This window comes from Drosophila montana, unplaced genomic scaffold (assembly GCF_035044405.1).
Source record: "Drosophila montana isolate Dmon_TW-CO22-7 unplaced genomic scaffold, ASM3504440v1 contig_3733_1, whole genome shotgun sequence".
NCBI classification, from domain to species: domain Eukaryota; kingdom Metazoa; phylum Arthropoda; class Insecta; order Diptera; family Drosophilidae; genus Drosophila; species Drosophila montana.
The window spans coordinates 12,027,213-12,055,066 of NW_026998620.1; the positions used below are offsets into that span (position 1 = coordinate 12,027,213).

Genomic DNA, 27,854 nt, shown 5'->3' on the forward strand with positions numbered 1-27,854 from the left:
ATCTCTAACCGATCCAAGATCCGAAACACTTTAAGCAAGCCCCACAGAACCCAACCAAAGTCAATCAATCCAAGAAAACACTTGTGAAATCCATTGAACAAGGAAAGTGTCGTACGCAACAAAAAAAGCATTCCAATGTTGTCCTGTTTGGCGCCATCGTCTACTCGTTTTGGCCAAGAGGATAACATTATACAGCAGAGCATGCCATCATCCACAGCCTTCTCCATGCAGTGTAAGTCAGCCAATTCCAGAGATCAAGCACTTTTCAGATCCAGCGATGAGTCAGCTCGCATTCAATTGTCTAGAAATTCACTTTGCATTATCAGCGCAATGCAATTGAACCTTGTGTGTGTGTTGCTCTGTGTGTGTGCGTTGGTGTGTGTCTCACTATGTGTGTCCAATTCATTCAACTTTTGCAAAGCGCGCCAAAAGCTAAACAAATCTTTTTCAAGCTTCGCTCATTGTCAATGTCAACAGTTCCGCAGAAACGCCGCCATTTTCAACGGCTGTGTGGTCCCCAACGATCCACCAAATACAAATTCACCTTAAACGAGAAAACAACACAGCAAAAAATATCAGTAAATAACAATAAAACAAACACACATACACAGACACACACAGAATGTACTTGGCATCGGATTTCCATTTTCATTACCTCCTACGCAAAGCAGCTCAAGCGCTGAGCCCCTTCCCCCTCCCGATCGACGCTCTTTGAATTCAGCGACCACAAGCTGCGCACTGGCTATGCAGGCGCTGTTTAATCACCTCCAGCTACAGTTTTGAAAATAAACACCTCTGAGGTATACACATGCACACACACACACACACACACACAGGCACAGCCATACTCACGAGTAACCAGAAAAAAGGGTCCTAAACGTAAAGAACCCCAAGATCAGCTTGCTATGAAGAATTCGAAATACCCTTATGGATTATTATTTTTAGCAAGTTACAGTGAACATTTTTAATATTATTCCACTTTTTAAAGGGCAGCTAGCAAATGTATATATTTTTATTAATATTTTTAATGCAATTAAAATTATTTTTCATATTATTATCATTATTATTATTAATATTCTTATTATTAAAAGTATTATCATTATAATAATTATTATTATTCATATTATTATTATTACTATTTTTACAACTATTATTAATATTACTAATATTACTATTACTATTATTGTCATTATTATTATTGCTGAAGGTTTTGTCATTATTAATATTATTAACATTTTTATTCGTTCAAAGTAAAAGCATAAAAGAAAAAAAGAGATATATGTAAAAGACTTAAACCAAAACTTAAGATCGTTGAAAACAGCATCTTTTTGAGACCTTTTTTTTTAATTATTTAATATAAATATATACATATAAATTAATAATTTAAATATTAAATGACTTATATATTTTAAAATTGATCATAAGCAGACTTTTATGAGCTTTGCTTAGTCTGATGCTAACGATTATTTTATTATTTTATTATGGACTCTTATTTGAAATATTCTTCTCATATCACGATTAAAATATTAATTTTTGCTATTACGTCGGGATTAAATTGGAGCTCGGCATATAAACATTTCCATTTAACGCCCAGCTTGACATTTTCTTAAATTTTTAAGTGGACAATTTATTTAACTTGGATTTTATACATACTTTTTTTTAATTTAATCCCCTCAATAAGGATATTTCGTATGCCTTAGATACGAAACGAGGGTTCTTTTAATGTGGTTTGAGGGGCAACAGCTCAGGTTGCATTTACCTGTCAGAATTGTTTTTGTTTCATTTATTTATAGTTGCGTTTAACTCATTATGCGGGCTCTTTTATAGAGCTTTGGTGAATCGCACGATTTCGACGGCGACCAATTGCAAACGCATTCGAATTTGATTTGTTGGCAGCAGTTGGCAAGGCGCGTTGCCTTGGCCAACTGCTCGGCAAGCGTAAGATGCGATTAGTTGGCGCACAAGGTGTGGTGGCAGGCAGTAACCGACAGGTAGGCAGCCACCACCGCAATGGCTGAGAGTCAAGTGCTGGCGCCTCCTACAACGTCAACGTCACCACCATTCAAACAAACAAACACACACACACACACACACACGCACGCACGCAGAGCAGCTCACCTGTGTGTGACATGCGCACGCGAACAGGTAGAACTGTCTCCGTCTCCGTTCCACTCGGCGGCAGCTCGTAAGCCTGCCGTAAACCTGGTCAACCTGTTCGACTTTATGACTGAGTTATGGCCATTGTCAGTGGCAAATGGCAGCTTGTGGGTTTATTGATTGATTGTGCAGTTGGTTTTCCCCTACTTTTCTTTTCTTTTCTTCTCGCTTCATGCTTCGCTTTGTGGGCCATTACGAAAAGTTGTTGAACAATTCTCCTGAAATCAAATAAAATGCCGAACAGCCAATCAAAGTGTAAACAAAACATAAAACTGTCAGTGGGCGCAGCTCATCAACGCCCCGACTAAAGTGAAGGTGTTAACAAATGCAGCACGGCAAGAAAAACTCATTTCATATATCTTTTATTTGTTGCTGGAAATTGGAAATTTTTGTTAACTGGAACCGAAAATGAGCTACAAATTTATGGCGCAATATCATTATAGCCACTGCCCACGTATACGTCCATGTCTAGATCCACGTCTACGTCCACATCCACATCCACAACTCGAAGCTGTGACAATTAATAAGCACTGCTAAACATACGGATTAATTGCACATGTTCGCCGAGACTGACGAGCGCGGAGGGGAACCGCACTGCGTGGCAAATGCTAATGCGAGGGCAGTTCCTCGAGTTTTGTTGATCTATTATATGCCAGAAATTTAAAGCATATTTCTGTTTGATTCTAGCTAAAAGTCTAAATTGATTTTAAGAGATTTTCGGAAACTAGTTTTGTTTAGCAGATGGAATACACTCGGATATAACAACGATAAATACTTGTATCCGTGCATTACAAAAGGCTGCAAATTAACTCGTATAATTTTCCTAGACCAGATATATTCATAATGTTAATATATAGTGATAATACAATCTGTATGTTCATAGCTTTCAAAGAACTATTATCTCTATTTTTTATGATGCTTTAAAATTTAACCAAAACTCTTTTAAAGCTAAATTTTGGAAACATATTCTTTTTGGAATTTTGAAATCTTTATTTAATCTATGTTTTATTTCTTAATATTAAAAAATTTATTTAAATTTTGCTAAAGCGCGCTAAACAATTAACATTTTTTTAGAAAAAAAAAAAAAAAACATTTATTTAATATCTGAGAAACGACTCTCGTTGGCTGCTCGTGTGTTCGGGCCAAACAATAAATTATAATTTATGGGCATTTAAGTAGCGCCCTCTGCTTTTTCCTTCTTCTTCTTCTTCTTCTTCTTCTGCCGTGCAAAGTGGCAGCGACAACTTGTTGTTGTAGTTGTTGTTGTTGTAGATGGATCGCGGCTAAAAGCCACCGAAAAAGAGCGCAGCTAATCGATCGATCAGACAGCGCTGGGCACAGTGCACAGGTTGCCCCATAGAAGTGCGTAGATACATTTCAAACATGCTAAGTAGGTATTTGGAAGACACAGATACAAATGTATCTGGCTGGCGACGTGTGCGCTTTTTCCGGTTGTTTGTTGTTTGTCTGGGCCGCCTTTTGATGTCGCCGGGCAGCTGCGGCCGCGATGTGTATTAATCGCTGCTACATTGAAAACGCTGTTCGCTTCTCGCTGCCCGCTGCTCGCTGGCCGCTTCTCGCATGCGAAACTCGTTTGCTGCTGCTTTTGGGGCGTGTGTTTGTCGCGTTTCGAAATTGCCCCGAAATGTCATAAATCAAAAATGTTGGTATCCCCAAACGACGGGTCTAAAAACCTGTCTGTCGCTGTGTTATCACCTACACACAAATTATGTATTTGGTAACGCCCCCCACCACCCCCTCCTTAGGCTTTTAGACGCCCTGCCACAGCATTTAGTCTGCCTCGTGCAACACTAAATCAATGCTGAAAGCTGTGCTAATTTCTTGACGGCCAGGAATATACTTATATGATCACGATTCTGGTTTATTGGACTGTGTTTTTGTATAGCCTGATAACATAATTAGATACTCAAAGTGTATTTATAAATATTTTGTAACTTTTCCACTATTTTCATGCATTAAGGCTATATTCCTTTGACATATTCATCTTTCTATCTGCAATTAAAGCTCTCTTCCTGCACCTAAATATGTTATCGATAAGTGTACACACCACCAGATACATAAGTTATCGATAATAGGTAGTGTATTTTTGAATAATTTCTTTTCTTTTAGATCGGGAAACACAAAATGTTAATGTGCTTTTTATATTCTAGATGTCTGTCGAATCAAAATATCAAAAGCTATACCAAATATTACCTTTTTGTACAGACCCTAGAATACTTTAATTGAAATGATACAGATTTTTGAAAGGTCTACGAAACGTATTTTTAATAAAAATTAAATTAATTATAAAGAACTCCTAACATATTGTTGTATTTTATAAGAATCTTATCTGTATTTCTTATAGCATGATTCATTTAGAGCTGTTTTCTTTTTCTTGATTATATTTATCGGTTGAAATACAATTTAATCTTTCGATTTAAATCGATCTAACCTAGGTAGACAAGGTTCATTCATATCGATTGTAGTTTCCACAGCTTGTTTTCATTTATTTTTATTTATATTTTTCTGGTTATTTTTTCATTAGCTAAAGAAATCCTTGGGGCATATTTTCAACACATACTCCAGCCGAGCCAGCATTGGGCAACGTCGTAAAGTTCCTACATCATTTATCTCTAGTCAGGCTCCCGTCTCGGTGTGCTGCTAATTAATCATTTTGCTGCCGTCAGTGAATGTCAGTTTTATATGCTGGTGCTGTCGGTGCTGCCATTTATATTGCTACCGGCTCTCGGCCTATCTGATGGCGTCTCACGTTGACATACGCTCCTGGCTCCTGGCTCTCCTGGCCAGGAGTCTGTCCCGGTAATCGAAATTAAACAAACTTTTGCCCAAACTATTTGCAAGTGGCAGGCGCAGAATGATTAATTTGAACAGGCGCAGTTTATGCTCAAAAGACAACTTGTTTGTTTAAGCACAGACTCTACACTGATCGCATCTAAATAGGCGTCTCTGTGTGTGTGTGTGTGTGTGTGTGTCTAGTCGGTGGCAGCATTTTTGAGCAGCTGCCAAGTGCTGCTGCTCGCTGTGCAATATTGTAAAAATCGCTAAATAAATATATTAGTGTGCCTTTGAAGGACTCTTTCTCGCCAGGACAATAAATCAAGTGGCGCGGCAGCGGGGAAAGGTACTGGGAATTACTTTGATATCCTGGCTGCCGCAACTGGTGCGGCGACCGTGCAACCTGCCGCAGCTTTGTGCAAATTATTTGCCGCATTTTACTTTTATTTTTGCCATTTTGCTTACAAGTAAATTGTTTGCCAATATTTTTTTTTGTGCCCGTTGCTGTTGCCTTTGTGCACACAATTGAAACAAAGATAACTTTGAAACAGTTGTAAAGTGAAAATTGCACGGAATGTTGAACGTTCAGCCAGCCAGCCAGCAGCTACCCCTACTAAGCCCCAGCCCCCACCCCGACCCCAATCCCAATCCCAATCCCAACCCCCAATAGCAGCGCCTCCAAAATGAAAATTCTGCCGAAAAAAATGGCGTTACAGCTGTTATTTTTTGTTTTATTTGCTTATTTATTTAATGCCAGCCACACGACGAGACAACAACGCCCAAAAAGAATATATAAAAAAAATAAAAGAAAAAGTGCCAAAAAAATATAAAAAAATATAAATAAAAAACAGAAATCGAGGCGCAAACAAAGCGAACGCGGCCAACCCAAAAGGTGTAGCCAAAGGGCATGCAAAATTGCAGCAGCAGCAGCAGCAGTGGCAGGCGGCAGGTGGAGGTGGAGGTGGGAGCAGGGGCTGTGTGGCAGGGGTAGCTGGCTTGGGGCAGAGCAGTGAGGGGGCCGGGGACAGCACTCAGTTGCACAGTTGCACAGTGTTACGGGTGGTTGGAGTCGATATTCAAACTGCTCTTAACGCTTGCCAGGCACAATTTAACATGTAAACGATTTTTGTTAACTGGTCGCAGTACCACGACGGGGCGGGCGGGGGCTGTCAGGCAGAGGGGGGGAGGGGAGGCATAACCAATAGCGCATCGCATTGGTTACACTCTGATTGCCGTTCAATTGCAATAAATTTCGCACAATTGCACAATAATTGTTAAAAGTTTAAAACAAACAAAAAATAGTGCCTACAAATTGCCGAGAGGAAGAGAGACAGAGAGAGAGAGAGAGAGGGAGGGAGAAAAATAGTAACAAAAAAGTATTCGACACGTTTGATTTGGCTTTTTTACGATGCAACAATAAAACTATATTATGTTCGAATATAAGCTCACAATTTGAATCTCTAACAATATATTAGGAAATTTTAAAGAAATTAACCTAAACATGCCTGTTAAGAATAATATATTAACTAGTTAAAGCATATTAACTGTGCCTGATCAGAAGTCTTAGCAGTTCTTTAAGAACTTTTTACTTTCATTCTAGTGTTAAGAAAAACTACCGATCAAAGATCGAAATATCTCCAAAGCTTTCTAGAAAATATCTCAATAATCAAGGCTTTAGCTAGTCATACACTTTAAAAGTATTCAAATATACTTAAGAGAACATTTTTAATTCAATTATTCCTAGATAAATCAAATATTTGACAGATCATATCCACAGTATAAACTATCCTTAGGTATGAATTTAAAAAATTTGTGATCATAATAGAATTAAGATTCAAGCTTAATCTAAATATGATTAAAGTAACGTATTATTATTATTTATCGATATAATTACACATCTTCTTCGATTACAAGTTCAAAACTATTTCATTTTTCCAAGCACTATTTCTATACCTTATCCTTGCTTCATTACCCCCCTCTAGCACAATCGATGCGCAGTTGTTGCAAGTTTCCCCCTCCGTTCAAGTTGGGATATATGTATAAGTATATTTGCAGTTTTACATTGGCATATTTTCCCTAATTGCAAGTCGACAGCAACAAACGCCTACGCAGCGGCCATATATGCAGACCCCGCAGATTTTTTCAAGGTAAATCACAAAAATAGAGTTTGGAACAGGCAGGGCGCAGCATATAGACATACATATGCTGCGATCAGCCCGCCCGGCTGCCCGGCTGCCCGCCTGCCTGACAGAGGACACACATATGCCCAGGCTGTGGCAACAGCAGCAGCAGGAGTCGAACTCAGTCAGTGACGGACACGGCTCGGTTGGCTATTAAAATTTCACACTCAGCAAAGCAAATGCTACAAATAAAATAAACCTGGCAGCAACAGCAACTGCAGCAACTGCAGCAGCAATGCGCTGCACAAATAAATAACAAGAAGGAACGTCTATCTTTGGCACGCTGAAGATCGAATACCCTTGCAGAGGGTTACCGATCGATTGTTCCTATAGCAACCATATAATGTAGTAGGCCGACTTTAAAAGGTTATCCGGAGGGTAACTTTGGAGCCGATAATCGCTGAGTTTGTCATTATTGGCCCATCTCCTCCGATGTGTAAAAGAAGTATGGTAAATTCCAAGTTTGGTCAAGATTTCCGATCTTTCCTGCTTTATGATAATGCAGTCGACTCGGCTGTTGGTACGGATCAAGATTCTTATATCATTTATTTACCTCTATGCGTTGCAGAGCTCGTGACAAAATTGTTATACCCTTCATGAGGGTATGGGAACTAAGTAAAGGGCAAAATGACTCGGCGTTGGTGCAGTTGCTCCGTTTTGGCATCTACTCCCTTTACAGCTCTTGCTGCATTACCCGAAACTCTATTTATAGGCAGCCACAGCCACAGCTAGAGCTACAGCCGCAGTCGCAGCGACGTCTGTTTGCGTTGCTCGCCGTGGCTGCCACCTTTGGCATTGCCACTTGAGGCTGTTTTACCTAAGCCACCTTTGTGCCCGGCGAGCGTATATGCACATACATACGGAAAGTATTACCCGACTCGCATGCACCTTTATATACCTACGCTCTTTAAGTGCCCTGCGAGTTCCAAATTTAGCACGCCTCGGCGATTATTACTTAGCATTTGAGTCGGGGTCCCGGGCATATGTTTTTCATATGCGACTCAAGTGCTGCCACTTGAGAACGGACATTCAGGCAGCAAGAAGAAGAGCGCTAGCGCTTGGAGTTGCCAGACCGATCATTGTAAACTTTCGCACGCCCACGCCCCGCTTTGGGTATTTTCGGTATTTTGGCATTCGATATCGAAGCATTTCACATTTTACACCTAAACAAATTGGCCTTCCCACCGGTTTACATTTACACGCCAATTAATTGCTAAATAAATAAATTAATGCTTGAGAGAGGTGTCGCTTACATTATCAAACACAATTAGGCCCCAGCAGTGCGTGTGTGTGTGTTTATTACCGTCTGCCATTTGCAGCTAATTTTATGTAAATTTATTTAATAAATATGCTAAAAATGTCGCTAGCTGCAAATGAGCGGCTGCAACGAGTTGTGTCTGTTTATAATTAAGTGCTAAAATTTATGTTTATTATTTACACAAAAACTCGCAAAGCGATTGTCATTGAAAGCGGCGCCACCTGTCGGCCATTTGTCTGAAGCTGCGTCAGCGCTTTCGCAGCAGCGGGCAGCAACAACAACAACAATTAAACAATTAGAAATGTCTAAAGTAGCAACAAATTCCCTTACCTGAGCAGCAAAAAAACATAAACAAGAATAAAAAATCTATAGAAAATGTCATCGGTTTACATTTCGTTTGGGCGTGTTTGACAAGCGCCTGTCATTGAAATATTAAAAACACTTTAAAATCAGACAGCCAAATGAGCATGAGAAATGTTCCATCAGCCCAGAACTGGGCGCAGGTAAAAGCCGTCCGCCTGCAACCGCTGGCCATAAATTAAACGTGAAAATCGTTTCGAGAACTGAAAGTAAAAAGATGGCAAAATGAAATGAAACGAAATAAATAAATTGGCATTAGCCGAGCTTAGCTGAAGAATGTCTGGGGCTAATAAAAGCTGGCAATAAAAAGCACATAAAATTAGTGGAACGCAAAAGCCAACAACAACAACAGCAGCCACAACTAACAAATACAGATACAAATGTATCTGTCGCCTTGCACGTTAGCACAAATGTAGTTTTTATTTTTCATTGATTTACGCTGTCTCCCCCCTCAACCCACATACATACATATTATTTATAATATACATATACCCCCCTATACGCTATGCCCCCCTTTTCGACTATTTTGGGCCGCGCGTGTAGCACAGGTGAACCAGCATTGACACCAATTCCTTGATTTCATTCTGTGCCGTCACCAGTCGGCCGCAAAAGTTGAGCAACCCGAGCCACAACAAAGAACCACACGGCATTTCATGTGCCGCTATCACACGAGAGCTCAATTTTATATTTTTATTGTTTTAAATTGTGGTTTTTGTTGCTTTGGCAAACGTGTGGCATAAATTCTAGGCAGCTATCACATCTATTCTGTCAAAATATTTGCGCCTTTGGAGCTGTCAAATCATTTAACAGCTGGCATTTCCCACAATTCTTACGATATTCTTAAAAAGTTCATCAAATCTGGCATTTTGATATGCATTTGTGTCGCATCTAATAGCATTCAATTTAAATTTTCATTTTTTGCAGATCAACAGGTGTTTGTATTTATTTTGGCATAGACTGTTAACACAACATGAACTCGTTTTTAGAGCTAACAGCTGGCTGTTAAAGTGCGCTGTTAAGGCAAGCATCTGTTAATTAATAAAGAACTTCGGAAAAATAACTGATCTCCATGAAATTTGGCCATAATTCTACTAAAAATAAGCGCTTTGAGCTTTAGAAGTGGTCCACAAGAATTAAACCATGAAATCATATTCATAAAAGACATTCCATCAGCCAAAAATAGATTAAGATACACAGCATATTTCCTGGCTGCTTGGGCAAATCTGCTTTGATGGGTTCTCTCTCCTGACTATAAAACACTATCAATCAACTTCAATTGGCCTGCGTAAGCGCCAAATAGTTGGCCAGCAACAACAGCAACAACAAGAACAACAAGAAACACTAAAGCAACAATAAAGAAACATTTGATGTGACTATCAAAATTCGTTTGAGATCTGTTGTTTTTTTCACTTCACAAATTGAAATTAATTTGCAGACACTTTCAATATTTCAATACCATTGCTTACATATGACAATGACAAACAAATATCAATGCTCGAATAAGAGATACCCTGTACGCAGGCAGAAACTCACTTGTGAGACAAATTAAAGGCTAAATTAAAAAATAAATAAATGAAACAATTGCAATTAACTTGTTCAAGACTTCGAAAAGTCTCAGGGCCTAAGACAGAACTGCGTAAATGAATTTGCACATAGTTCTTGACCAAGGAATTTTCCCATTCAATGAGCTGCACTTTAGCATACCCTGCCTACGCACTTTTAATTGTTACAGGGTATTAAAAAGAAATAAGTGCAAAATGCGAAACGGCTTTTTCCACGTTGCGTTAATAATTTCTGTTATGAAAAATTGATTGAACTAAATGAGCTGGTGACACACTTGTTGAGTGTTGAGTGTCGCACACACTCACACACACACACACACACGCACACACACTCAGCCCAGATACCCCAGGCATTCAAGCCCGAAGCCCGCCATTATGATGATGAAAAAAGCCATAAAATTTGTTTGGTGTTTTAATATATTTTTCTCTTTGTGGTTCACGTTTTAACAACTTGCATATTTTATGAAGATGAGCGAATGGCCGACAGATTCATTTAATAAAAACGTCATTAAACGGGCAGCAAGAAATAAATTTTCACAAAATTATTAACTGAAATGTAGACGCGACCAGAAAGTGCTGTAATACAAGCAGCTGTTGCTATTTTTTATTTATGTTTTTTGATGGCATTTAAAATGGAGCAAATTCGGAGTGTGCGAGCTCTAATTAGAATGATTAGCATTGGGCGCTAGGTGAGGGGGCTGCAGACGCAATGCGGGTCACGTTGCATGCCAGAAATAGCAGTAATTGAAATTACCTCCAAGTAACTAAAAGCCCGCATCTCAGCAACGCAAATCAAACTGTATCTGAATCAATTAACTGTGTAATATCAATAAAAAAAAAAATTATATAAAAGAAAACCTTATAGGAAAAACTATTGAAAGTGAAAATAACAACAGAACGTGCAACGAACTCTGCTTTAGATTGCGCTTGATTGCCAGGCCGGCCACAAGATACAGATACAGATACATTCCACAGATACAGATACGGCTACAGATACAAAAAACAAGGTATGCGCGTACACAGACCCATTAATTTAGCGCTGCACATGTGAGTGCCCCTATGAGCGGCATCTGTCTGCAGGCGGTTAATTGGCTTAAATTAAGGTAGCGATCAAATAGCAGCAGCAGCAACAGCAACAGCAGCAGCAGCAGCGACAGCAACAACAAAGACTCCCATTGTGAGATACACACAGCGTGAGCTGAAACTCCATTTTGTACCTTGCAACGTGCCTGGGCCCAGTCGCAGATACAACAAAGTTGCTTATTTACCAAGCGACTCAGCGGCCATAAGTATCTCACACACACACACGCACACACACACACACACAGTCATTTATTATGTGTATGTGTGTGTGTATAGCAATTGGCTGACCCTCGGCATCGGCATTGCCAGCGACGTCGTCATTGAACAAAGCAATCTTCAAGATACTTTTTTTTTCGTTTTTTTCTGTTTTTTCTTTTTTTTTTTTTGTCTTCTGCCTTGCCTTGCCGTTCACGTTCTATATGATCTCCTTTTTCGCATGCTTGAACGCTTTTTTGAACTGATTAAGTCGACTCTTCAGCCAGTTCCAGTGTGTGCACGTGTGTGTGTGTGTGTGTGTAAACCAGTTCCAGTCTTTTATTTTTTCTGCTTTTGATTGGCGCATGAGATCATCGCCTTTTACGTGGAATCGTTGCGTGAAGGCAACGGCAAAGGCAACGGCAACCACAATGCCACAGGCGGGGCAGGCTGTTGTGGCAGGGGTTGTGGCTCGTAGCACTGACTTTGGCAGCGGTAAAGTTGATTTGCCACGAAATTAATGTCGATCTTCGGTGCTTAAGCTCAAGTTGCCCCCGGCCACACGGCAGCCCCTCCTCCTCTTAGACCCCCTCCTCTCAAGCCCCTTTGCTGCTGCTCCACTTGCATACTGTGGCCCTTATGTGTGGCATGCCATTTAGGTCTGCTTCTTGCTGCTTATCGCCTGTGCAGATCTCACAGTTAATTTGTTTTCATTAAAAAATGCTGCTTAATTGCAAAATGGCCGTCTTCAGTTTGAGGAACACTTACGTTAGGTTCTGCAAAGAAATATAATCGATTTAATTTGTTTTTCAGATTATGCTACAGAGCTAAAAGAACTAAAAGCTGAACATTCAAATCTTAATTTTTTTTCTTTTACATTTTTATAGATTTATTTTATTTTTTAAATATCAGTTTTTGGTAATTTATTTAGCATTTCCCTCTCTGTGGAATATTCAATAACAAGTTTAAGGCACAATATTTATGCACAATCTATATTATTTTCAATTTTTTTTTTTGAGAGTTATTTAAGCCAATAATAATTGTCAATATTTAAAGTTTGTTTTATTAGTTTTTTTGATAAAATTTTAGGCGTAGAGTTTCTCTCAGTGCATAACGAAAATAATCCAAATTTTTAACCAAATTATTGTTAACAAACTTATTTTAAATAACATTTCACTTAATTTCTGACCTATTTGGTGTGAAAATTCAAAGATTTGTTAAACAGTTTTCTTGTATCCACTTTCCCATCCCATTACATGCCTTGACACACACTTAACTCTCTCTCTCTCTCTCTCTCTCTCTGCAGTTTCCTCTTTGGCCTCCAATTTGCATCATCACCAAGCACACAACAAGCCCAGCAATGTGGCTGCCAATCCGGAGATTGCGGCCAGCGCCACAGCGAATGCAGCCGACGACTGTTTGGTCAAGTGCACGCAGTGCCACAAGCGCTTCAATGAGTTTCAGGTGAGTCTCCGCTTGGCTGACATGCGTTTATAGACGGACCATAACCATGAGACCTTCCTCACCCTTTAGTCGTTCAGCGAGCACATTGCCAACGAGCATCCGCACGACAAGCTTAACTATGAGCCACATCGGGTCGCTGCTGAGGCTGCGCAGCCGGAGAGCGAGGCGGAGGAGGATGAGCAGAGTAATTTGAGCAGCAGCAGTCGCCGCTATGCCAAGTCCCCAAACAGCAACAACAACAACAATAACAACAACAACAACAACAGCGAGTTGGCCAAGAATCAAAACAACAACAACAATAACAGCCACAGTGGCAGCAGCAGCCACAGAAGCCAGCACTCGCCTCTGTGCTCCCCGGTTGCCACTACGCCCAGCGATTTGTTTGCCCACCTGCCGCATCCGCCGCCGCAGCTGCCCGCCCATTTGCATGCACAGTTCATGGCCGCCGCTGCCCTGGCCATGCAGTCCGCACGCTCCGCCAGTTCGCCCAGCCACCAACAGCAGCACCAACAGCAGCAGCACCAACAGCAGCAGCAGCAGCAACAGCAGCAACAACAGCAGCAGCAGCCGCAGCTGCAGCAGGCTTTGCTGTTGCCACCGCCACAGCCCGGCAGCAACAGCAGCGTCGGCAGCAATTCCGCTTATGATTTGGACTTGAGTGCTCCCCGTTCCACCTCCAGCCCGGGCTCCACAACGGGCGATCTCAGCGCCGCCTTTCCCTGCATGCAATGCACTGCGGCCTTTCCCAGCCGCGAGCAGCTCGAACAACATCAGCTGCTCCACTCACCCCCGGGCCCGCAAACCACGCAGAATGTGACTCAGGTGAGTTTCTCTCTCTATATTATATTATATTTATATAATTATTTAATTGGCTAGCTCGAGGTCGGGAGTCATTTATATATATGTATATATATATATATATATATATTAGTCAGGGTTATTAAGATTTTCGCCAACAAAGGCGGAAAATAGGTGAAAACCTGACAAACGCAACTTTATTATTGCTCATGAAATAGATTTTCAAAATTATATTCAATAGTTTTGTAACATTTCCTTTTTAAAGCGTTTCATCAAATTTCCAAATCCACCGATCGAAAAATGGGTGAATAAGTAAAAATGCACATCTAAGAATACAGTCAATTGCCTTTACGAAATCCCCGTTAATAATTGGAAAAAAGGTGGATAATTAAAATAATCATATCTACCAAAAATCCTTTTCTTGAGATGTGCTGCAATATTTGTAGAAATTCACGTTAACTGTCGGAAAAAGAGTGGTTAGCTCAATTCATTTTAGAGCCTGTGAAAATCACGTATTATTTACTTGCCATTGTACTGTGACACTTTTGAGACGTTTCTGCGAATTAAAAGAAATCCACTCAAACTATCGGAAAAGGGGTGAATAACTAAAATTGAAGACTTCACGGGCACAAGCTACTTAGATCGTGAGTCAGCAGACTCTGCGAAATGGTGATCAAATATTTTTTATACAAGTCGCAGTTGTTGTGGCCGGTCGCAGGGTTAAAGTTCATGTTGTACGAGTTAGCGCAACAAGCGCAACTTACTCATGCGTCTGATCTATGTCCACCACCCCCACCCCCTCAACACCATCAACAGCGCAAACCCGCTCAAAAAGCTGATCATAAACACGCAAAGCGCCCGCTTCAGTTGATCTTTGAGCAACGCACATTGAACACAATGCGCGCGCTTTGTTCAGATAGTTGTTGTTGCTTTTGTTGTTGTCGTTGTTGTGGTTGTTGTTGTTGTTGTTGTTGGCTTCGCATGTGAGCGGAAAGTGGGCAACGGATAACGACGGTGCCAAGCACAGCATCAACCTTATGAATGTGCCCACGTTTCCTGTTGACACAATATGAATTATTTATATATAAATTTTATACAATATATATCGAAGTCAAATGAGTAAATAATTAAGCCCCAGATAAAAACTAAACACATGGGACAGGCCATTTTGTTCTCCTTTATTTTCTGTAATTTTTTTAGTTTTTTCTGTATATTTTTTTTCTTTGTAGTTTTTTTTTTTGTGCGAAGATAACAAATATGTTGTGGGTTTTTCCAACATTCAAGAGTTTTTCTTTTCGTGGAATTAAAAAGATTGTTGTTATTTTCTTATGCTTACGTAAAGTTTATCAGCAAGGCAACAGCAACAACAACAGCAACAACAACGAACACTATAAACTATGATAAGCAACACCGTCATAATAAAAAACGAAAACAAGCACCAAATACTGGCATTAAATAAAAACGTAGGCGTTTACCAAACCCCACACACACACACACACACACACACACTGAGGCACACACACACAGACACACACCGACGAAAAAACCCAATGACGCGCCACACAACAAAAACAAGAAGAAGCAGTAGAAGATGAAAAAAAATGGAACAACAAAAAGTATTATCAGGGGAGCATTGGCTAAGAAGAAACCGAGTGAGATACAAGTACAATAAAGTGAGATAGCAAGTGCGTACACGTCTGTCACACTTTGTGGCGGCCTATCATAAGGTCTATGTAGTATATAAGGTCTACAAGTATGTGCGTGTGTGTGTGTGTGTTTGCGTGTGTGTGTGGGGCTGTCAGTCACACACTCGTAACTCCCAATTGTGCAGTTGTTGTTCTGCGTTCGCGTTCGTCTTGGGCTGGCCGTGTGATAAGGCATTAAAATAAATGTTGCTACAGGCAGGCCCTGATAAGACGTACCAACACTTACGCGCTTACGGCCTACCCACTCCTCGCCACAATAATAAAAAACACACACTCACACACACACGCACACACACACTGGACTGCTTCAGACGGCCAGCGATAAGCGGCAAGTTGTGTATTGAGGGAGGGACACACACACACACACACACACACGCACACTCGCACACCTTGTGGCATGAGGCACCCAGCGGCTATTAAAGCCACATAAATTATAATTTTGTTGCATTTCTCTTCTTCTACTTCTGTTTTTTGGCTGGGCCAGCTGCAAAGGGGGCGGACCCAGCCACAAGCATTGTACGCCCCCCATCACGCATTGCTCATAAATTCATATGGCTAGTTCGGCTTTTTATCTAGCTTTATTTTTTTGTTTTTGCTGCTGCTTTTTTTTACCTTCATGCGAGTAGAGCCGAAATGAAAAAGTTGGACAGCTTCAAGCTATCTGATTGTTCATATGAGAGGCCAGTCGTACTTTTACTCGTCTCACCAGTTACAGTGAAAAATGCCTAAAATGCCTTGAGAAGATTCATATTTGGGCATATTTAAGCGAAATAGCAGAATCATCAACTGCCTGTCCGAGCTGTTCAAGTGAGTCTTTAGGGCAGCTGCACAATGTGGGTTGGAGCTCTAGAGGGTCTGGATATGTTGATAAGGAAGCCAAAGGCCACAGTAGCTAATAATAAAGAAAAAAGATAATTATGAAATCGAAAATTTACCATAAATAATTAGAGTCACGCAGTTTTAAATATAGTTACAATAATTATCATCAAAACTATGATTTCAAGCTTGGAACATAAAAAGGTTTTACTCTACTTACAAATATTTGAGGACTTATTCGAAAATATCTTTAAAAGATTGAATATTTTTTGAATCTCAAAAATAAATAACTAATAATTATCATAAAATTAAAAATATATAATATTCAATTATCAAAGCTGTCTGAACATAGACGTTGCGTGTAACTAGTGCTCCTACAGAAAGAAAGAGGTCAGGTTAATCTCTATATACATCTATAAAAAAATGTTTGTCCTGAATGACTGACGGACTGAATGACGGACAGACTGACTGACTGGCAGAATTTCTGACTGATTGACTGACAGACTGACTGACTGACTGATTGACTGATTGACTTACTGACTGACTGACTGACTGACTGACAGAATTACTGACTGATTGACTAACTGACTGATTGACCGACTGACTGACTGATTGATTGACTGACAGTAAGAGCAAGGAAGTTGAAACTTATACTTAGTATATTATAAATCTATCCTTACCTTAAGGCAATGTTCACTGTAGCTGTTGCATTTTGTACTTCTCTTTTTTTTTTTTTTTGGCAACTGCTGGCGTTATTAATATTTACCTAAGCCGTCATAAGCAGGGGTCGTGCATCAAAAAGCTAATAAAGCCGCAAGAGCAGCACATCGAGTTGTGAGTGGGTTTATTAAGCCAGACAGCCTCCAGTCCCTGGGCGGGGGTTGCCGGGGAGCCAACGTTGGGTCAACCTGTTTGCACTTTTGTTGCAGCCACACAGCTGGGGCACGTTTGCTGCGGGGCACACATAATTTACGGCTTTGTTAATGACATTTAAACATTGAAACACATGCAAAGTGCACAAATGGCAACAGGATATTGGCCAACAGTGGGTTGACATATGGCAACTATGGCCAATGCGCATTTATTGCCATATTTATAATTGATGGGCGGGGGGCTCTTTACACGTGTACACGCGCATTAAATTATTATGTGTGAAAACAATTAATTATGCAACAACAACAACAATAGCCGCGCGCATTGCTCATTATTGAAATCATGCGCATAAGTAGGCAACACAAGTTGTTGTTGTTTTTTTTCTGTTTTTGTTTAAATAACAATTGTTATTGAAAAGCCATTTAAATTGGCCGCAGACGTCGCGCGGCTTTAAAGTTAACAACGTGCAACATTTTGTTGCAAAGGTCAACATCATTAACAGCGCTTCAGCGTGACAGAGAGAGTGAGTGAGTGAGTGAGAGAGAGAGAGAGAGAGAGAGGGGCGAGACAGAGATAGCATGCAAGGCCGTAATTGTTGAGCAAATGGCAGCACATAAATTATTGGCCAAACCCGAAATGTGTTGGCCAAAAGCAAAAACAAAAAATTGACTGACGCTGGCAAACTTTCAGCCATAACAATGCGAGTGCCAGAAAAAGTGCAGCAATTAAATATTTGCTTAACTGCGCTGCACACACACACGCACTCACACACACACGCACACACACGCGTGCACAAATAAAAACAGTCGCAACTTTTTGGCCACAATTCATTTGGGTCCGGCGCTAAAAGTTGCCACCTTTTTGGCCACCACAGACCATGGTTGGCCATGTGTCTGCACACGAAACATTTCAAATTGAAAAATTATATGCACTTTAGGTGTCCTACCCCATGGCCAGCTCCAGGTCTCCAGCTCCGGCTCCAGCTCCGGCTCCAGTTCCGGCTCCTGACATCGTCGTCTCGGCGCCGTTCGCCACTTGACGAACAGCGCTGAAAAATTAATAGCAATTTATTTACTCCACTGCGGGCACCCATTCCCAATCCCCTGGCCACAGTCCCAGCTCCATGTGCCAGCTCTTCGCCACTTTTAAATGTATTTTTATGTATTTCTCTGGACGCTGCCCTTTGACCGCGCGCGCACAAAGTTTAAAAATTATTTGCAATTAAAGCAAACAAATTAAAAATAAAAGTATCAAAAAAAAAAAAAAACGCTGTAAAAAAGGGAAACTTTTAAACGCATGTTTACAAATAATGAAAATTTATTGAAATTTACAACGCAAAGTTCTGTAACATTTATTCAGGCCCAATGCAAATTAAATATATGCTGCAAATTTATAAATCATAAAGTTTATAAAGCCTTGACACTTATTTTACTCCGTGGTCAATTTATTAAGCTGCAGATGCCTCACTTATTCGTATCAACATCCAGCTCTATCTATAAGGTTTTCAAAGATATCGTGTCCTTTTAGCATATATATCTATCCAGATTATAGTCAGCTCCTCGTCAACCGAAACCGATTCCTGCGGAACCATTTCAGATTTTAACTTTCTATCTATAAGGATTTCAAAGATATCGGGTCTTTTTATTATCCAGATTCTAGTCAGCACCTCGTTGCTGTCATTAACAGAAACCAATTCCTGCGGATCCTGTTTCCCAAAATATCTTTTAGCTACTTCCTTAACAGCTCCTCAAATACCTAGATTCCACGCTCTCCAGCAGCACCTGCCCATTTTTTACCAGAACACATGCCAAGCTATTTTCCCCCCCTTAGACATTTTACCTTCTGCGTAGAATGGAAAATCTTTTTACAATCATTTTCATTTGCTCTCGGGACTTGGATCAACTTTCACCGTGCACATCATAAATTATGCGGCCCCGTGTGTTCTCGGTAAATGCTGCTTCTTCTTCTTGTACTCACATGGAATTTCCCTTAAACATTTTCCCTCGACTTGCCGTGCAAGTCCCGTGGGCTCTTTTCTCTTTCGGGCATTCGTTTATTGTGCGGTTGGGTCGAATGATATGTTTAATGAAGTTGGACGAAATGCAAGAGAGAGAGAGAGAGAGAGAGAGAGATAGAGAGGAGTGGGAAAGAAAGAGACAGACTTGACTTTTGTGCCGTTACATAGAACTTATTCGGACTTTTGTACTGCCCAAGTGGACATTTTGTAATATGAGGCAGTTGCGTTAACTTGGCGAATTTTCCTTTGACCAGTTTTTTTATGGCACTCACAACTTGTGTTACATAGTTTCCACAAAAGAAGAAGAGGAAGAAACGGTCTACAGTCTCGTAAAAATGAAAAATCATAATAAAAATCATTTCTGAAGCAGCTGCTAGCTCCCAGACGAGCAATATCTTAAAGCTTTTCAAATGGCATAATTTTGTTATTTTATATTATTTTTTATTAATGTGAGGTTTCTTTTGATTTGGCAATATTTTGTTGAAGCTTTTATCAAAAGTAATAAATTTAATTTATTTTGCGGCGGCGCCTAATTTATGTTCTCCTAATACACAACTAATTTCGCATGTTTAGACGAGTTTTCAGCCCAAGAAAAACTGAAAAATATTCGAGCGCCCAGCCCCACGCATCATTGGGCAAAACGTTTTATTTATAAACAATTAAATTTGATTTGTCGTGCGTTGGCAGCGAACGCAAAATGAAAATTCGACGTGTTTCCGCCTGTCTTTGGTGCGGGGCTGGCTTTATCTTTTGTTATTATTATTTTTATTATTATTATTATATTGTCTTAAATATTGTAAGTCTTTAGGTAACGGTTGATCAGCTGCATTTGAGAAATGCGCCATAAAATATTGAAAAATGCGGCAGGCGAAATAAATTGCCAGCGCTTAAAAGTATTTTCCTGTTAATCAACTTTGGAAAAAACGAAAGTAAAAAAAAAAAAAATAAATAAAAGAAAATACATATATAAATGTACAACAAATGTATTTCTGGGCGATTTAAGACAGGCAGGCGGCAAGTGCGCAAAAATCACCAGAGACCAATAGCCAAATGGCGACTTTAGCCGCTTTTGCTCTTAGCCCAGAAGTAAATGTTGTTGAACTTTTACCACGAAATACACTTGGGAAAAAACAAAAACTTAAATAATAAAAAACCTATATATATATGTATATACTATATGGAAATTGATTGTTTTCTGCGACTGCAAAACAATAAATGTGTGCTTAGCCCAATGTGTGCGGCTTATCTATGGGGGCGCACCTCTACATGGGCGCTAATCGGACGAGTTCAAAAACCCTACTTGGAACGGCAATCGCTTGCGGTACCTAGGCAAAAACCACTTTCGATAACGATAACCCAATCGAACTGAACTCAACTCGTGAAGCGCACACAGCGTGTTCTGATTTACTAGCACTAGGTATAGTATTGCGATTAAAAACCATCGCATTATTTATGTGTTTTCTTTTATTTTTATTTTTTCTGCTCTTATGGTAAGGTACGTCAATGCTAACTAGAAATTCATTCATTGCTCTAATCAGGCGCAGCCTTATAAAGTATATACTATATTTTTATATTTTTCTTCATTGTTGTTGTTTCTACTCTCGGCAGCTGCCGCACAGATAAGCACAAGCCTAGAAAATTGGGTCGCAGTTGCTATAAAGCAGTTAGGCATTTATTATTTTCTGTTTTTTTCTGTTTTTTCTGTTTTTTTTTTCTGCTTAAACATTTTCGTTTTGTGGCATCGTTAATAAATTTTGGTTTGTTTCAGCTTTATCTTTTTGATTCTGCAAACAGAAATGTGTTTAGACTGACCTCAAAACAAGAAGGAAAAAAAATAGAGAAAAGAAAACAACTCGAGCATGTCGTTTGTTGTTATTTTTGTTTACGCGTTGCCACAGGCGACAGGTGCGTCTTTATATATATATTATCATATATAGTATTTATATATAAATATTTCCATGCTGACGGCGGCATTTTGTCAAGTTTTTAGCGGCCAACAATTCGTTTGAACATGTCACTTTAAAAGCTTGTTGGCCCCGCAACAGGCCAGCCCAGACGAGCCCAGACCAGCCCAGCCCATCCCGGTCCGGTCCGGCCCAGTCCCATTCTTTAGAGCCAATTATGTGCGCTATTATGGCCAAATTCTCGTGTCACTCAATGCATGAAACGTTCGTGAAATACTTTCACAAATTAGCGGTGTCTCTGCCCGAGATACACACACACACACACACATACACACTCGTACATATCTAGATCTTATATGTTGTATATATTTTTACTTTGACTTGATTATTCTATTAGTGCGCTTGTCACAGCTCCTCGTGTCGCCATCTCTGTCGCCGTCTCTGTCTGTCCCTGTCTGTCGGATTGGCGCCCACCTACGTTGCTTTATAATTATAGCAAAAGGCTACTGTCGCCTGCAATTAGCGTTGCCGGACCTGCTGGACGCTCAATGCGTTTTCTCTCGCTCTCGCACACTGTCAGCAACGTTTAGCTTGATTTGTGCTTTGAAGCTGCTGTGTGTGGTCTGCTACATGGCATACAGTTTCCGGCAAGATTTTTTTGGCTGATTTTACAAGGCACGCCTTTTGGCTTGATAACAAGCCAACCACCGATAAGCAGCAACTGCTGCAAATACATACGTACAGGGCATTAACGTGCATGTGTGTGTGAGTGTGTGTGTGTGTGTGTGTGTGCACGGCTCGTGTGTCAGTGACATCATTGTAAGCTCAGAAATTGTGTGTGGAATGCTGGCTTAAGGTACAGGCGACGCTCTTAATTGGCTGCCATGAGCCGTAGAATTCTGTTGAAATTTTGTTAATTAGGCAGTTTTTAAAGCAAACAAACTGACATACTACACACACATGCACACAAATGTGTAGCGAATAAAGCGGCTTTCAAGCTGTTCTTCGGCCTTAGCAATTATTTTCAGTCGTACTTTGAGCACTTGTGGGAGCCCTGCCAGAGAGAGAGAGAGATAGATAGGCGCACGTGTGTGAGGCTAATCTAAAAGCGCAAAGGTTAAACGCACTGAATCTCTTGTGCTCAGTGGAATATACTCTTCATTTTAATGAATCAATTTCCAGGTCAGCTGTAAGTGCATCCTTAGCTCTCAGCCAGGCACTTGAGTCATCAGAGCAGCGTATGAGATTATGTTCCACTCGGTGCCAGGGCATCTTTGTGTGACCATTATTAACGAAAGGTAGCTACAATTGGCATTTCCGCTCGCAGCACATGACGAGCAGTAAAAAAAAAATAAAATAAAAAGTGCATAAGAATCACTCTGACGCATGCAATAACACTGTAGCTTACCTTTTGTAAAACGGTGTACAGTTATTTGTGCGCTGTACGGCTGCCATTTTATTTTACATTTAATTGATAACAATAAAAATAACAACCGCGCTTGTGCGACAACAAAGCGTGTTCATAATGTCCACACTGTACTTAAACAGAGGTGGGCGTATTTACTCTTTGCTCTTTCCACTGCTGCAGCACACGTACATACCACACATAAATGTGGAGCGACAGAGAGAGCAAGAGCGTAACTTCACACCGTGGCGAGGCGATAGCAATAGCGATAACGAGTTTTGCTTTATGTGTGTGCGAGCGCAACAGGTAGACGTAGCCGTAGCCGTAGCCATGTTGGAGAGCATGTTAAAACTCGTTCGCTTTTTCTGTTTTTGTTTTTTTTTCTTTAGTTCGTTTGCTCGCTCGCTCGCTCTCGCACCTGCAAATGGCGACTGTTCTGACTGTGGTGACGTGACCGCACAAATCAGATTTATATCAGTATTTGAAAGAACAGGTAAAACAACAAGTCTTAGCCCTCCCTTGCCAACTCATAACCAGCGGAAGCGGAAATTTATGTTACTGCTCTTCCGCTCCATCAGCCGACGCCAGCCGGCGCTCACATTTCACTCAAAGCGAAAATCCAATTGTAGTTTAAAGTTTTTCACTTTAGAAAAACAAAACAAATTTTCCCCAATGATGTTGTTGTTGTTTTTTAATGAGCAAACGGGCGTTAAACAAACAAATTAGGCCTAAAAACTGGCCGCGCATAATTATTGGGCGTATTTTGTGTTTTTTCTTCCACTTGCTATACAAATAAACACAATGTCACCGTTAATGTACAAACTAATTAGACTGGAGAGAAGCCGTTAGCCGAGGCCCATTTATATTGCTATTTTGATGACCCTGTGCTGCTGTATACCCCCACCCCCATATCCCTTGCGGACTATAAGCTTGTGATCTCATGTCAAGAGCTCATTTTTAAATTGGTTTTGTGTTGAAATGACTAATGACTGGTCACACTAAAAGATATACACGCATATACACATACACACATATGTGTGTACGTATGTTAATTGAATTCATAGAAAGCTGCTGCTGAGTAACCTATCAAAGTCCAAGCCACGGCAAGCGCACTCTCTTACTTTGCAAAGCCAGAGAATACGCGTCATGCAAGTCAAGGTTCAGCAAATAACAAAGAGCGTAACAGTGCCTGTTACACATGTACACATGTACACATGTACATATGGATGTGTGCATACAACAGGCAGATTTTATAGCGTATTGAGCAGACAGATTGAAAATTGATCGCTGATAAAAAAGTGCAGCAGCGGCCCCGCTCCAACGACAATGTCATGAACTTTACAACAATAACAGTCTGGCGTGTTTTATATTTATTTATAAAGGGAAACAAATAGCTGAGGTGAGCTGCACTGCAGCAGCAGAAAGTTCAACGGCAGCACGTAAACAACCGCATAGTCACGAAGTCGCGGGAAAAGGTGGGGTGGTGGCCTGCAACACGTGTTGCCATATGTTGGGCGAGTGAAAGTGCCGCAAATCTTTCAGCGCACTGGCTAAGTGGAGCCCCTTGCGCCCAAACCTGTCAGTCAGGCGGCTTGTGCTTTCATTGTGCACCTTTTCCAACAGGGGCAACAGCAACAACAAAGTTGCATTTGATGCGTTCAATTTGTTGCCAAACAAATCAAAGACAAACAAACGCATTTCGTTTTGATTAGCATCAGCTGCTGAAACGATACGATTTGATTTGGTTTAGGTTTTAATTCTTTTTTCCGTTAGCTTTTTTGTTTATTTCTTCACTTGCCGGCGTTTGTTGTTGTTTATGTTTCCATTTCTTATTGACGCTTTGTCGCAATATATCCCATTGAAGTTTTGTTTTAATTTATTTTTCATCATACCGATCTCGACATGCACTCGTCACACTCACTACAATGTGCGTGTATGGACTACTTTTTATGTTGTTTTTGCTTTTTGCTTATCTTCTTTGCTTTGCCTACGCTTTCATTTTTACACACATGCGTACATGTCTCAATGACAGTTGCAAGCTGACTGCTAGGTTACCTCGATTGCCACTGTCCTTTTGCCGTTGCTTCAGTCTGTTTCTGTCTGTTGTAGTTACAATTTCGTGATTCGCGCAGTGCGCATATCGCTTGATTTTTTAATTAAGTCTGTTTTTTTTTTGTATTAGTTTTGAGTTTTATACATTTAATCAGCCAAACTCTTTTAATCTGCTTGTTAAACGCAACAACGCCACAAAAAATAACAAATTCTGCTTCTGCGTTTTTTCTGCTTTGTGGTTTCGGTTTTGCTTTGCGGACTTTGAAACAGATAAAAAAAACCGTTAGAATTCGAACGGCGCAGCAAAACAAATAAATACACACGATTTGTTGTTTTAAACAACTTTTATTACCTGTGCGTCGGTATCGTGTGCGCGTGTGCGTTACGTTTTGCAAATGTATGCGTAACGAACGAGTCTCAAAATAAAAAGTAGGCACAACAAAAGCTACAACAACAGCAACAACAATGTCAGCACTTGAGCTATTGACGTGCAGATTGAATGAGATGCTGAAGGAGCGCCAACAAGCACAAGTGAGCGTCAGCGTGAGCGAGAGCGAGAGAGTGCACAACAGCGTAATGGACAAAAGCTGCACAGTATATAATTGCATTTATGTCTTATTTGAAATCAATTTAAAAAAAAGGAATTAAAAAAAGCATTTACTATATATTCTCCCGCCTCTCTTCTCTTTGCAGACCTGCAAAATATGCCACAAGGCCTTTGCGAACGTTTATCGCCTGCAGCGGCACATGATCAGCCACGACGAGTCGGCGCTGCTGCGCAAATTCAAATGCCTTCAGTGCGACAAGGCCTTTAAGTTCAAGCATCATCTGAAGGAGCATGTGCGGATCCATTCCGGCGAGAAGCCTTTCGGCTGCGACAACTGCGGTAAACGCTTCTCCCACTCGGGCAGTTTCTCCTCCCACATGACCTCCAAGAAGTGCATCAGCATGGGCCTCAAGCTGAACAACAATCGTCAAATGCTGAAAACTCTGGACAAGAATGCCAGCGCTGGACGCTCCCCAACAGATCAGCCGCAGCAGCAGCTGGCGGGCAAACGTTCCTGCAAGCTGCCGGAGCCGGTGCTGCCCAATCCGATGAATTACTTTGCTGGCGAAGTCCAAGCCCCACCGGCAGCTGCCAATGCTCCCGCGCCCTTTTATCCCAACTACAGCGCGATGAATGCGGCTTTGTTGGCATTTCCAAATGCTTTTATGGCTGCAGCGCTGGACCCGCGCATGCATCCCTACAGCATACAGCGACTGCTGGAGCTGACGGCTGCCGGTCAGCAGCAGCGGGAAGAGCAGCAGGAGCGGCTGGAGCAGGAGCATAGAGAGGAGCAGCCGCTCTATGAGCCCAGCAAGGATGATGATGAGACGCCCGATGAGCCCAAGCTGGTTATGGATCTAGAGGAGTCGGAGCCCAAGCCAGCGGCTACGGCCGAGCTGCCCGCTGCAGAACCACTTGAAGATGCCGCCGCTGTCAAGCAGGAACCCAGTCGCGAGCCGACGCCACCAGACACGCCCAAGTCCATCAAACTGGAGCAGGAGGAGTTGGAGGCAGCGCCCGTGGAGCAAACGCGTGCGCAGACACCTAAAGATCTGCGCTGCAGTCGCTGCGCCAAGCAATTCAATCATCCCACAGAGCTGGTGCAGCACGAGAAGGTGCTGTGCGGCCTAATTAAGGAGGAGCTGGAGCAGCACTACCAGCAGCAACAACAACAACAACAGCAGCAACAACAACAACAGTCGTCAAGCTTTGCGTTGCTACCTTCGGCCAGTGAAGCGGACGAGGATGACGAGGAAGAGGAGGAGCCTCGTCAGGATTACCATGCCGGCAGCAGCGACAGCGGCGAACGCAAAGTGCGCGTGCGCACCGCCATCAACGAGGAGCAGCAGCAGCAGCTGAAGCAGCATTACGCCCACAATGCGCGCCCCAGTCGGGATGAGTTCCGGCTGATAGCCGCCCGACTGCAGCTGGATGCGCGCGTGGTCCAGGTCTGGTTCCAGAACAATCGTTCACGCGAGCGCAAGCTGCAGAGCTATGCGAGCAGCGGAGAGTCCACGGCTGCCGCTCCAGTATTGCCTCAGCCGCGCGCTGGCGAGGATCAGCCGTTGGATCTGTCCGTTAAGCGAGATGCCTCCCCGCTGTACGGCCTGCCCCCTCAGCAGGCAGCTGCACAGCCCGCGCCCGCTGACTTTCCTGAGGCCATGGCCATTAATCTGAGCCGCAAACTTCCCAGCTCGGCCTCCATGTCGCCGGCTTCGCTGTCGCCCTGCTCGGGCGCCTCTTCGTTGCAGCAATCGGCCGCAGCTGCTGCTGCCGCTGCAGCGCTTTATTTTGCGCCCCCCTCGCCGCCCGGCATGCACGACGGAGCGCACACGTTGCCAACGCACAGAGCAGCGCCGCGTGGACAAGCGTTTCCCGGCCTGCCGCCGTACATGCTGCCACGCCTGCCCATGGAGGCGCTCTTCCAGATGCAACCCGGCGGCGACTATGCGCCCAATCCGCTCATGAACAGTATTAAGATGCCCGACTATCGCGGCACCAGCCTCAGTCCCGGCGGCTCCGAGAAGCGTTCGTGGCGCGACGATGATTCGCGCATCTCGCATGAGGACGACTATGTGCTGGCGGGCGGCGGTCTATTGCCGCCCAAGCCGAAGCGCGCCAAGGCCGAGACGCACGGTCATGCCGGCGATCCGGATCTTCCCTTCGTTTGCGATCAGTGCGACAAGGCGTTCGCCAAGCAGAGCTCCCTGGCGCGTCACAAGTACGAGCATTCCGGTGAGTCAGTCATTTCGAGCGAGGTATAAGCAACCGCAGCTAATCCTAATTCCAATTTGCAGGTCAGCGACCTTACCAGTGCATGGACTGCCCCAAGGCCTTCAAGCACAAGCATCATTTGACGGAGCACAAGCGTCTGCATTCCGGCGAGAAGCCGTTCCAGTGCTCCAAATGCCTGAAGCGCTTCTCCCACTCGGGCAGCTACAGCCAGCACATGAACCACCGTTACTCCTACTGCAAGCCCTACAGGGAATAGGTAAGCGACACCTCAGTGCCGCCCACCTGCGTCACAGCCGCCAATGCCGCTGCCACGGGGACAGCGCGTGCGCGTCGCGGCCCCGCCGCCCACTCGGCCAGGATGAGCAACAACAATAACCACCTGCAGCACCATCACAACAGCAACTATCCGCATCAGCTGGCCGCCATGGCGGCATTCCAACAGCATC

General features: G+C 42.2%; 1 protein-coding gene across 3 annotated transcripts; it reads left to right on the forward strand.

Moving 5' to 3' along the window:
* On the forward strand, positions 1 to 27,664 carry zfh1 (Zn finger homeodomain 1). 3 transcript variants are annotated; one of them, XM_064693432.1, is made up of 5 exons: positions 1 to 232; positions 12,898 to 13,055; positions 13,125 to 13,877; positions 25,320 to 27,408; positions 27,471 to 27,664. In XM_064693432.1, the coding sequence occupies exons 1-5, from the start codon at positions 136 to 138 to the stop codon at positions 27,662 to 27,664; spliced, it is 3,291 nt and encodes a 1,096-aa protein (XP_064549502.1). In that variant the 5' UTR covers positions 1 to 135. The 3 variants fall into 3 exon arrangements, with proteins under 3 accessions (XP_064549502.1, XP_064549503.1, XP_064549504.1); XM_064693433.1 differs by lacking the exons at positions 1 to 232; positions 12,898 to 13,055; positions 13,125 to 13,877 and adding an exon at positions 24,759 to 25,220; XM_064693434.1 differs by lacking the exons at positions 1 to 232; positions 12,898 to 13,055; positions 13,125 to 13,877 and adding an exon at positions 24,761 to 25,157.
* Positions 27,665 to 27,854: the final 190 nt, after the last annotated feature.